The sequence below is a fragment of the Nycticebus coucang genome, chromosome 19 (genome assembly GCF_027406575.1).
Source record: "Nycticebus coucang isolate mNycCou1 chromosome 19, mNycCou1.pri, whole genome shotgun sequence".
Classification (NCBI taxonomy): domain Eukaryota; kingdom Metazoa; phylum Chordata; class Mammalia; order Primates; family Lorisidae; genus Nycticebus; species Nycticebus coucang.
In genome coordinates this window covers 67,620,179-67,633,233 of record NC_069798.1, presented here as the reverse complement: position 1 = coordinate 67,633,233, position 13,055 = coordinate 67,620,179, and the positions used below count along the sequence as shown (strand labels likewise).

Genomic DNA, 13,055 nt, shown 5'->3' with positions numbered 1-13,055 from the left:
CCACCTGCCTCAGCCTCCTAGAGTGCTAGGATTACAGGCATGAGACACCACACACAGCCCATAAATACTCATTGAATGCTAGTTTTTTTTTTCTTTTTTTAATGAACTTTACTCTTACTTTACATCTTTGTTTTTCTTTGCTTTGGTTTTTATCTGCTATGGACGGAGTCATGTTCTCTGACTCCCCTATTAATACGTTGAAGCCTTAACTCTTAATGTGATTGTATTTAGAGACGGGTCTACATGGAAGTAATTAAAGTTAAATAAGTTCATAAGGTTAGGGACATAAGAATAGTGAATTTCTAAGCAAGATACCAGAGAGGGACTGGGTTCATTCTCTGTCTTTTTTGTCTCTCTTTCTCCCTTATGACGAAACAGAGGCAGCCATCTGCAAGCCAGGAAGAGAGCCCTCACCAAGAAAAGAATCAGCTCACACCTTGATACTGGATTTCCAGCTTCCAGAACTATAAGAAATAAATGTCTGCTGTTTAAGTCACCCAGTCAGTGGTACTTTGTTATGGTTAATCCAAGAAGACTAATAGAGGATCATATGCTTTGTTACTTTATTACTGTATGAATACTGTCTACATCTTCTTAGGAAAGGCCAGATCAAAACAATTAAATAAAATTAGTGAAAGCAAATCGGCGAGAAACTTGATTATAACTTATGCAAGAAGGAGGTATCTATCTCCCAAGGGTTTGTGTACTAAAACAAAGTAAGAGAGGTGGGAAATACACAAACGTATTAAAATCTGTTTTCCCCAAAGCTTGAGAAATTGGGGGATCAAGACAGTCTGTGAAACATCATATTGTGCCTAGAGTAAAGAAGACTAGGGTGGTGCAGTTCACTATTAAATTTTCTTAACTGTAGTGGGTTATGTGGAGACCAAGACTAGAAAAAAGTATACTTAAAAGGCATTTACTTTAGATTCTATTTTCCAGTAGGGTACCCAAGAAAGTGGGATTTTAGAAATGGCTTGCTCTTCCCTATTCAGTCCAATCATGTAGCATCCTGAACAGCTCAGAGTCCTTGTAGCTCACTCTGGGGGCTACTCCTCTCTTAGTCACTAGCTGTCTTTTCTCTCTCTTTATCCCCTTCCCACCCACTTTTCTTTCCTTAGTCTCCCAGCATTCATTTCATCAGGTTCTTGTCTAGAGGAGACTGAAGGATAACTTAGTTCTTACAATCAAGCATTTGCAAGGTAAGCTAAATAGATGTGTTTTCATAAAAAAATCTAATGTGTATAGGGTGGTATCTGTGGCTCCATGAGTAGGGTGCCTGCCCCATGTACTGAGGGTGGTGGGTTCCAACCTGGCCCCAGCCAAACTGCAACAAAAAATAGCCAGGTGTTGTGGCGGGCGCCTATAGTCCCAGCTACTCGGGAGGCTGAGGCAAGAGAATCGCCTAACCCCAAGAGCTGGAGGTTGCTATGAGCTGTGACGCGACAGCACTCTACCAAGGGTGATAAAGTGAAGACTCTATCTTTAAAAAAAAATCTAATGTGGATAATTTTACTGAAAGACTCTAGATCTTTCTTGTTCCTTTCAGTTCATTTCTAATTATTCAATATACAATTATTGAGCACTTACTATAGGATGACATTCGGTACTAGAATTGTCAGTAGTCAGCAAAAGGCAAGGTCACTGCTATTCTAGAGTTTATGTTTTAATGGAGGGGAGGAGTTAATTACCAAATAAATACACAGTTTGCCTTGGAAAAAAGAAAGGAGGATAAAGAGAGGGACAATGCTGGAATGCCTAGAAGTTGTATTGGATAATGAGGCAAGGGAAGCCCATGCTATTAAGATGACTATGGAGGAGAATTGCAATTGAAGTGTGTGGTAGAGAGAGAAATGAGAAAGTACAAAAGCCCCAAAGCAGAGGAGTGCCTGATGTGTGTGTAGGAGTGAAAGGAGCAAGATAGTATTAGGAAAGGAGATCAGTGTGGTAACAAAGGCCCTGATCCTTGAGGCTATGATTGAAAACTTTAATTGTGATAGGAAGCCGGTGGAGGGTTCTGAGCTTAGAAAGAGTATGATAGGATTTTTATTTTAATGAGATCGGTCTGACTCTAGTTTTATGCAGAGACACAAAGTTGAGGTTGGAATCAAGGATACCAGTTAGGAGACTCCCACAATAGTCCAGGTACACAGATGGTGCCAGCTTCGTGGGGACTTAACCTTTTTGGGCCTCCGTCTTCAAGAATGTAAGCCCTCTTGAAGAAAAAGGATATGAAATTACAAATGCAAATTAGGTATGGAACCTTGGGAGAGGTCTGTGCAAGTGAAGGATCCTGAAGCTTGAACTTACCAGTGCCTCTGCTGTTAGATGGGACCGTGACCCACATTATAGTGCTAGAGGCAGAAGAAATAATCAAATTCTTGATATATTTGGAAAGAAGGACTGATGGGTTTGTTGACAGGTTGAATATCAGGTGTGGGACAAAGAGGATGCAATGCTACTGCTGAGGTTTGGGGCCTAAGCAAATTGTGGGTCTGTGTACAGGATACATAACCCAATTTCTTAAGAAAATAAATTATAAAGGGAAAAAAGGTAGCAATTAGATTAATGGAAACTTAAGAGTTAAGTTTTGACATTAGTCAATTAAAAGTATGTGCCTTATTTGGATCTTGATTTGAATAAACTATAAAACAGGATGTATAAAACAGAAATTTGAATACTGACTATATATTTTTTCTTGATGAATAAATGGCACTTGCACAATCATTATCTCATAGAAATATATACTGAAGTATTATGGATGAAATAATTCATCTCTGGGATTTGCTCTAGAATGACCCAGTGGGAGATGAGGGTGGCAAAATTGGTCATATGTTGATAACTTTTGAATATGAGTGAAGGTTCACATTCTTATCTGTATTTTTGTGTATTTTATGCACTATCATCTTTTCTTTTGTTTATGTTTAAAGAAATTTTGAAAAACTTATGGTTTTCAAAAGTAAAATAAAGTGAAGATACAGGCCACAAATTGGGAGAAGAGATTCACAAGGCATATTATCCATGAGGGATTAGTTTCCAGACTATTCAAAGCACTCTTTCAAATAGATTACAGCAAGACTAACAATTCTATGGAGAAAAGTGCAAAATTTGTGAACAGGTGTTTTAATAAAAGGTATGACTTGTAAAAAACATAGGAAAGCATATGAAAAGATGATGAAACTTAATTAGTTATCAAATCTAAATTAAGACTACAGTGAGATAACATAGTATCGGCAGAATACCAAGGTGGGGGTAAGGATGCAGAATAGGCTCTCTCCTTTAGTGTTAGACTTGAAAACAATGTGACATCCTCTACTGATGTTGTATATTCACATACCTTTAGACTCAGAAATTCTTTATTTCTGTGTACCATTGTCCTTAAAAATCTCTTGCATATTTGCATCCAGAAATTTGTTTGTAGCACCATTGTTTTACAAGATAACTATGATAAGTAAACAAATTCCCTAAATGTTCGGTGATAGGAAAACAGATAAGTAAACTGAATTTTATTTACATAATTGGATATTATAAAGCATAGAAAAAAATAATGAACTACAGCTATGTCAAACAACATGGATGAACCTTTTAAAATTTTGCCTGTAAAATCCTAGCACTCTGGGGGGCTGAGCCGGGTGGATTGCCTGGCCTCATGGGTTTGATACCAGCCTGAGGAAGAGTGAGACCCTGTCTCTACAAAAACTAGCCAGGTGTTGTGGCAGGTGTCTATAGTCCTAGCTACTTGAGAGGCTGAGGGAAGAGAATCACTTGAGACCAAGAGTTTGAGGTTGCTGTGAGCTAGGACACCACAGCACTCTACCCAGGGTGACAAAATGAGACTTTGTCTCAAAAGAATAAAAAAAAAATTAAATTAAATTAAAATATTTACAAAACTTAAGTGGACGGTTCTATCGTTTTCCAAAATAACCATCCTTTAATATCCATCACCTTGATTGAAAAATAGAACATCGCCTGCCTTATTCTGCCCTCTCCAAGCCACTTAACCCACTTCCTTAAGGGTAACTACCATCCTGATTTCTGACAACATAGGTTAATTTTGTTTGTTTGTTTTTTTTTAAAGCATGTATGAATAAAATCACACAACATGAACTCTTTTGCATCTAGCTTTATTTGTAAACATTATGTTTGTGAAACTCACCCATATGGTTGAGGATAGCAGTAGTTATTCATTTGCATTACCATATGGTATTCCACTGTGTGCTCTGTACTACAAGACTCTCAGGTTTAAGGCAGAAATGGCAAAGGATGAAGCTAGAGAGAAAGGCAGGTACCAGATCTTGGACGGTATTGCATACTGTGGTAAGGAATTTGTTTGTGTTTTTTTTGGCCGGGGCTGGGTTTGAACCCACCACCTCCAGCATATGGGGCCAGTGCCCTACTCTGTTGAGCCACAGGTGCCACCCTGTGGTAAGGAATTTGAACTTTGGTTATCAGGAGACATGGGAAGGCCTTAGGCAAGTAGTGATGTGATCAGATTTTAATTTTGGGTCCAGGCCTCTGTGGAGTATGGATCTAAGGACTTAAAGACTAGGAGAAACTATTAGGAAGTTAATAGGATAGGTAGGTAATCCCAGAAGGCATATCTGGAGCACTGGTAGTAGAAATAAAGAGAGGAGCACTGATTAGAGAGGTTTTAACCGGTAAAATCCATAGGACATAGTCATGGATTTGATTTTGAAGAAAGAGAGATGTTTAACAAGTTAAATTTGTGGGACTTGGTGATGGATTTGATTTCAAGGATGACCTGGAGGATTCCTAAGCTTCTCACTTGGGTGATCTGATTATGGCAAACTCATCAGCTATATTTCAGAACCTTGGACGCTTTACAAAACTAAATAGGATAATCTGGAATTTTCTTTTTCTATACTATTTTACCCTTGTTCTGTTTGTGTTAGAAACAAAAATATGTTTAAAAAATGTTTATAGTTAAACTGTGTCCTACAATCAAACATTTACTGTCCTTACAGGCCTCCTCTGACTCCAAGATGGATCTGCAAGAAAAATGTGCCTGAGAAGGTTGTTCACAGTAAGATGCCCTACATATAATTAACTGTCAGTGTCTAAAGTCTACTGAGGGAAATTCACGATGTCAGCGGTGAACTTCAGATGTTTATATTTGCCTGATGGTCAGATATCGTCTGCTGTTCTCTGTTTCTCATGCTGTCCTGCAACCCAAATGATCTGAGGCTCTAAGCAAACATACTGGCATGTTGTAAATGTACATGGGGGAAAAATACTTCGTCATAAATGCTTTATTTTAAAATGAATAAAAATTAGCAGATGCCTGGCTAGCTCAGTTAGAGCAAGAAACTTAAAATGGATAAAAATCTTGAAAATTTGGTAAAGTTTGGAAATTATTGCTTATAGGTGGGGAAATTGTTTCGGAATCAACTAAACATGGTACATATTAATACTAGAGATAGAGACATTGTGGAAAGGAAAAGGTAATGTATGCTAACATGATATTTAAAAGACATGAATGTAATGCAAATTGTGCTTGGAATTTTTGTAGACGTGCTCATTTGTTGAGGGAACCAACTATCTATAGCTGGTATAACTATTTGCTCATGGGCAGGAAAGAGCTGTTCAAGTGGGTCCTGTACATGACTGACAGAAAGAATTAGAGAAGGAATAATAAAATGGAATAATTCTTTTCTTATAATGGAAAAGAAGAACTACTTTTTACTGTATATTTTTACCTGAGAACTTAAGGAGTAGAACTGATTTTCTAAATGTTTATAAAAATTTCTTTGCTGTAGAGGAAGTTAGGAGGAATTTGTAAATATTTGTGTTTCTTTTATTTATCTGGTTTGTTTGACTCTAAATTTGCCTATATTTACTTCACCTTGGAGTGCCTGCCAGACAGGATGATTCTTTATACCTGTGGTTTAGAATAAGGAAATCTTTTTTTTTGTTTGTTTGTTTGTTTGTTCGTTTTGCAGTTTGGCTGGGGCCAGGTTTGAACCCGCCACCCTCGGTATATGGGGCTGGCGCCTTACCGACTGAGCCACAGGCGCCGCCCTAAGGAAATCTTATTGAGTAATAATAATAATGATAATGATAGCACCAGCCAAACTGTATTGGTTGCTTTCTATGTGCCAGAAAATGTGCTGAGTATTTTATAAGCAAGTGGCTTAGAATAGTTAACTGAATGCTCATGGTAATTTATCAGATAAGTCACAAAATAAGGGTTAGGATCTAAGTTACTAGGACTAAAATTTTTATTTTAACCACTTCTGGAGTTATTTGGAACTGGGATTAAACTTTGACGCAGTCTTGACATTGGATTATGGAGGTAGCCACATACTTGAGACTGGTTCCTCTACCAGAAGTCATGGGTTCAGCAGTCTGAGAATGGTTATGAAAAGAGTATAATTTGGTTTTTTAATCTTTAAAAAATATATAGAAAATTTAGAATATATTTTTAAAAAGTAAAAGTCTCAATACTCTAAACTTCTACTTCAAGGTACTAAAAGAAGAGGAGAAAAATAAAGCCAAAACAAGCAGAAGGAAGAAAATAATAAAGAGCAGAAATCAGTGAAATGGGGATTAAAAAAAAAGAAGAAAGAAAATTAGGGTGGTGCCTGTAGCTCAAAGGAGTGGGGCGCCAGCCCCGTATACCAGAGGTAGTGGGTTCAGACCTGGCACTGGCCAAAAACTGCGGAAAAAAAAGGAAAAGAAAATAAGTGAACAAAAAGCTGGCCTTTAAAAATTATCAGTAAAATTGACAAACCTCTAGCAAGGTTGATGAAAAAAGAGAATTCAAAATTAAGAATATTAGGAATTAAATTGAGGATATAACTACAGACCCTACAGAAATCAAAAGAATAATAAAGGACTACTAACAACTCCACACACATAGATTTGACAACTTGGATGAAACATAGTGGTTTCTTGAAAAGTAAAAGCTATCACAGCTCATCCAGTATGAACCAGATAATGTGAAATAGTTCTATAACTCTTAGAGAAATTGAATCAATAGTTTAAAACTTTAAAAAGAAATCTCTTGGCCCATATGGTTTTATTGGAGAATTCTACCAAACTTTTAAAGAAGAGTAAAACCACTTCTACACACATCTTCTAGAAAGAGAAAAAGTAGAAAAGAGGGTCCCAATTTCTTTTATGATACCAATATTACTCTGATATCAAAACCAGACAAATACAGTACATAAAAAGAAAACTATCCACTTGTATCTCATTAATATAAATGTAAAAATTCTTAAAACATTTTAAATAGCAATCAATGTATAAAAAGAATTATGCAGGGAGGCGCCTGTGGCTCAAAGGAGTAGGATGCCCATATAACAGAGGTGGTGGGTTCAAACCTGGCTCTGGCCAAAAACTGCCAAAAAAAAAAAAAAAAAAAAGAATTATATAGCATAAATGTGTTTTTTTTCCCCAGAGATGCAAGTTACTTCAATGTTTGAAAACCAATCAATATATTTAATTGTATGAAAAAGCTAGAAGAAAAATTACATGATTAGATCCATGAATTCAGAAAAAGCATTAGATAAAATCCAACACCCATTCATGATAAAAGAATAGTTAACTCTGGAGATGTGACTGAATTACATGAGGAGGTTCAAAAGAGTTACTGTAACAGGTGTACAGTATTTTTTTTTGTCTCAATTCTTTGTCCTTGCAACTCCTTACTGTACAGAAGGGTGTCTTTTACATGGTGTTTTTTTTTTTTTTTTTTTTTTAGAGACAGAGTCTCACTTTGTCACCCTCGGTAGAGTGCCATGGCATCACAGCTCACAGCACCTTCAGCTCTTGGGCTTAGGTGATTGTCTTGTTTTAGAGTTGCAGCAGGTCAGTTCAATTAGGTACTAGATAAAAATGGTTTCAAGTTACAATAGGCAGTTTCAGCAGCTAGGCTTGTAGAGAATTACATTCTTCCAGCAATATTATATGTCCTGAGTGCTTTTTCTCCTTACCCTCTTAACTGGGTTTTAGCTGGTTATGAAAAGAATGGCCCAATTCATGCAATTAGCTTTCATGACAGCAATCAGGTTGGGTAGTATCTATGGTTTCTAGAATCTGCTAGGGTTTTATGATGTCTTACCATTGCTCCCTCTGGAGGATTAGAGGGACACATACATTGTACCAATGTAAATTTTCTAGTTTTGATGTTGTGCACATACATAGTTATTATACATTAAGATGTCACCATTGGAGTAAACTGAGAGAAGGGTATACTGTACTTTTCTGTACTATATTTGCAAATTCCTGTGAACCTACAATTATTTCAAAATTAAAGATTAAAGTATAGCAATTTATTTTTCTTTTTTCTTTCTTTTTTTTTTTTTGAAAGAGAGTCTCAAGCTGTTGACCTGGGTAGAGTAATGTGGCATCATAGCTCACAGCAATCTACAATTCTTGGGCTCAAGCTATCCTCTTGCCTCAGTTTTTCTATTTGTTTAGTACAGACTGGGGTCTTGAATTTGTGAGCTCAAGCAATCTACCCTCCTCGGCCTCCCAGAGTGCTAGGATTACAGGCGTGAGCCATGGCACCTGACCAGCAATTTCTTGAAAATAATTTCAACATTATATTTTGTCAGTTGATGTGAAATAAAACGTTTATATATTATATATGAACCACAATTAATTGGTATTATAGTACAAATAATTTACCTTTTTTTTTTTTTTAACATTTCTCAGTCCTTAGAAATATCCCTCAGTTAACAAAGTGTTACTCTTGGAAATATTTGCTTGATGTCGAAAAGTTAGAAAAAAAATTTTGTATTTATTTTGGAATGCTTTGAAAAATGTTTTCTTCTGGATGGGCATGCATTCCTCTATAGGAAGTAAGCAGGGGAGCAGGAACTAACATCAGGCTCCCAATACATGTAGGAACCTTGCTGAGTCTCTGTGGGGAGATGAGCTGCTTGTGTAGTTCTTTTTGGAATTAACTACCATTGCTGAAAAGGGCCGAAATAAACTATCAAAGGACTTTTTAATTTGCTGGAATTTTCCCAGTTTTATTTCCCCTGAAATATTGACGTTCTTAGGTGATACTTTACCTCTTGTCTAAAGGTAGAGCCGAGCGCCCTGGGGCCCCTTCCAGATCTTATTCTAAGAGCTGTTCACCTGGATTTACCTTAAACGCGATGGTAATACCACAGAAAGGAGACTAAGGCCAGTCCTTGCTCTGTCATGGGTCAGCCGCAGAGACCTATTTCAGAGTTACAGAATAATCCATATGCTTTTGCTTTTTTTTTTTTAATTTTTTTTTGTAGAGACAGAATCTCACTGTACCGCCCTTGGTAGAGTGCCGTGGCGTCACACGGCTCACAGCAACCTCTAACTCCTGGGCTTACGCGATTCTCTCGCCTCAGCCTCCCGAGTAGCTGGGACTACAGGCGCCCGCCACAACGCCCGGCTATTTTTTTGTTGCAGTTTGGCCGGGGCTGGGCTCGAACCCATCACCCTCGGTATATGGGGCCGGCACCCTACTCACTGAGCCACAGGCGCCACCCTATGCTTTTGCTTTTAACGGAAAAAATAATTGCCTTGGCTTTCTTCCTTCCGTGAAGTTTGGTGGGAGTAGCACCTGTGCTTCACAGGGGTTAGGTTGTGAAACTGTTTCAGCGCGCATGTTGACGGTAGTCCTGTGACGTCCCCTTCATGGACTTGGAGCTTTGCTATTTTTGTTGCAGATTAACATTGGGACTGAGGGTGATGTGATTAGGAAACACCCCGAGTTTTGTGCTGAGGTCGCTGCCCTTGCGGGAAAGGACTTTGCACCGGCCCCATCCACGCAGTGCGCCCTTCTGTGCTCACGTAAGGTGACTTGACACCCCCAGCGCCCACAGCCCTGGCCACCTCCTGCGGCTCAGTCCCCGCCGTGGAATCCCGCCCCCTGCCTTCTGCGCAGACTCAGCGAAGCTCCTTTCCGCCCTCCGCGCGCTCCCGCAGCGGAGAGTGTGGAGGCACCTCCTGCAGCCAATCAACACCCAGGCTCTGGGCGGGGGCGCGCCAGGGATGGTGCAGGGGGTCGATCAAAGGCCAGGCCTCATGAGTGACAAGGATACTGGCCTATCCTTGGAGGCCGTGCTTTGTAACGCCCCCGCAGCGCAGGCCACCTAGCCTAGGGCGCGGTGTAGTGCGCACGGGGAATGTCTCGGGCGGCGCCTGCTGGGACGCGCGCTCTCCTTCTCTGGTGGCTGAGTGTGCCGGGTTTGGCTCGCGGCGCGCAGAGATGGCCGAGCAGTCTGACAAGGAGGTGAAGTACTACACTCTGGAAGAGATTCAGAAGCACAACCACAGCAAAAGCACCTGGCTGATCCTGCACCACAAGGTGTACGATTTGACCAAGTTTCTGGAAGAGGTGAGTTGGTGAGGCGCTACTTCCCGGGCGCCGGGAGTGTGGCCCGGGCTTGGGGGCTTCCCTGGCGTGATCTGTTTCTCCCGATCCTACGCACGCGCGAGTGCTTCCGAGTCAGCGCGCTTAAGTCTGCACACCTGGGAGCGCTCTCGAATAGGTACAGCCGAGTCCGCATACAGGCGTATGTGAGTGTGTGAAGCGCGCTCCCCGAGTCTGCACACCTGAATGTGTTCTCCTGGGAGTCCTTTCGAATCGGCACACCTGAGTACGCCTGGGAGCGCTCCCGAGTCCACGAGCACGAGTCTGTACACCGGGACCGCTCCCGACTGTGCACCCCTGAGTGCGGAGCGACTGTCGTCTGCGCTTGGCTTATTACACCTGGGAGCGCTCAGTACCTCGGCCTGCATCCTTGCCCTGTGAGCCCTTTTGGCCATCGGGGTGCGGGCTTGTAGGGCAGGGCGGGCGTATACTAGATCATATTAGTGGGAATCAGAATCGTGTGTGGAGCAGGGTCGTCAGGATTTTAACTGATTCCTTTTATCCTTGAGTTTGAATAGAAGAGATCTTGATCCAGCACAGGGTTCGGTCCCACTGATGTTACTCTTGAGTTACGGTTGGAGACCGCCCACCCTGAGAGCCTTGGGGTCCTGCCAGCGGGGACCCTGACCTCAGGTTGGGGGGGCAGGACCGTGACATCCGCGGGCCACTCTGCCTTCCATGCCCGCTCGTGTGCACCCGGAACGGCCCGAGGGATGATTAAAGTGTACAGTACTGACTTGGCTTTGAGCGACTGAGGACTCAACTTTGTGGTGGTGTGTGATTTGGTGACGTTCGAAGAAGCAGGGTCGCCAGTGGGACTTGAACCTTAAGTGACTTTGGAGGCTGTAAAATAATCTCACTTAACTGAAATATTTTTTGGATAAGATTCTTAGCTTTGGATTATAATTTTTGCTGTATGCTCTAAGGGTGCATTTGTATTAATTGTCTTTGCTACCTCTGGATGTATTTTATTACTTAGAGTTGAATAGTAAATCTTAATACACATACCCTCTCCTCCAGGCCCCCACGATTAATAAGGATGTTTAGTAAGGGGAATTACTTACTTGGTGGGGGGAAAAATAGAGACCTAGTCTTCGCTGGATCACAGTTTACATTAAGGGACTTTTGTTTTGCAGAGAATGTTAGAGAAAACAAAGCAAAATCAAAAAGTCTATTTTAAAAAAGTTGAAATTAATGTTTATAAGGTAAGATAGTTCACTCTTGTTATTTGACAGAGTGCCAGAACATAAGTGTCCCAGTTTAGCTAGGTAGGCGTGGTTTATGATAGGGAATCAGATCAACTCTGTCTTCTCCCACCTGCTGAGCTACACAGCTTGTTTGCCATTATAGATTTTTGAACTAACAATCCTTATGATAACGAGTCTGATGGACTTTTAAGTGGCTACTTGCAGCTGTCCTTTCCCCTCTCCCATGGTATGTGTAATCTGGAATGTTAAATTGTGTGTTTTATTTGTGTCTATAAAAAACTACTATTTATGAAGTAATGTTAAGATATAATGTATTTGCTATTTTTTTAAAGCCATTCTAATGGATTTCTTGTCCTAGAACAGGTTTTCTGTTATCTTTGCATTGTTGACATTTTTGCTGGATAGTTCTTCCTGGTGGGATCTGTCCTGGTCTTTGTAACATGTTGAGCAGTCTCCCTGGCCTCTACCCACTAGGCATTGGTGGTAAATCCCTCTCCCCCAGTTGTGACAACCAAGAATGTCTCCACATATTACTAGTTGTCCCTTGGGGCACAAAAACGCTTCTAGGTGAGAATTAAAGTTATTGTGTATAAGGTAGATTTTCAAAAGGAGATAATAAGAAAGAGAAGGTAATTATTAAAATTTACTCAAAGACGTTTACTTTTACATCGTATTCTTACCAGACAAGAAGGGATTATGCAAAAATTTTCTGAGCAAAACTGGAAGGGATGTGAACAAGCTGTTTAGTGAGTAAATTAGCTGAAAATAGATTCCTTTACTCTTGTCAAAGGTTTTGATACTCTCACTTGGAAAGTAGCTTGGGGAGAATGCACCTCCGATGAAATGAAGGGCAGCCTCAGAAGAGGAGGCTGGAGTTGGGAGGAACACAGGGTCCTGTGGACTTCAAGGGGCTGGAGATACCTTTGGGGGTCAGAACTGTTTTTTGCATGTCTCCCTTCTCTATATGTCTGCCACATGTTCTAGCAGGTTGGAACTTGGAAAAAACAAGGCCTAGCCTTCCCTGGGCTGCACCAGCCTTTTGTGGATGTGTTTTTCCACGTTCCATTTTTATTATTTGCTTTTACTTTTTGTGATCATCTCCTGCTTTATGCAGTGCCTTAGCATTGGCTTCCACTTCCAGCAAGGCCTTTAGGGCCTCTCCCTGGTTGTACCCACAGATCTAGAATTCCCTGCAGGTGGCTTCCTGTGCCCATGAGGTTATAAACACCTCTTTTCACTCAGACTGTTCAGCACTGTTTTGTCAGGTAGTTTGACTTCTTCCTAGAATCCTATTCTGTCATTTTTTTTTTTTTTTTTTTTTTTTTATGAGCCCAGCACCATTTGTCTCATACCAAGTTCAAAAACAGAGAACTGAGCTAGGATGTGTGCCTCTCTTCCCACCTTGCCCTGCCCTTTTCCCTCTCTCTCCTCCATCCTTTAAGGCTCCAGAATTTCATGAAGCC

General features: G+C 40.6%; 1 protein-coding gene and 1 long non-coding RNA gene across 2 annotated transcripts in view; both read left to right on the top strand.

Annotated features, from left to right (window-relative positions):
* The window catches only part of LOC128571617 (uncharacterized), a 55,293-nt gene extending 50,095 nt beyond the window's left edge, over positions 1-5,198 (top strand). The window contains exons 5-6 of the long non-coding RNA XR_008375938.1: positions 379-1,202; positions 4,986-5,198. This is a non-coding gene — a long non-coding RNA (uncharacterized LOC128571617). The remainder of the gene's footprint in view (positions 1-378; positions 1,203-4,985) is intronic.
* Positions 5,199-10,110: 4,912 nt separating this feature from the next.
* The window catches only part of LOC128571616 (cytochrome b5), a 37,202-nt gene continuing 34,257 nt past the window's right edge, over positions 10,111-13,055 (top strand). The window contains exon 1 of the mRNA XM_053571170.1: positions 10,111-10,348. Coding sequence (XP_053427145.1) covers positions 10,220-10,348 — 129 coding nt within the window. The 5' untranslated portion in view covers positions 10,111-10,219. The remainder of the gene's footprint in view (positions 10,349-13,055) is intronic.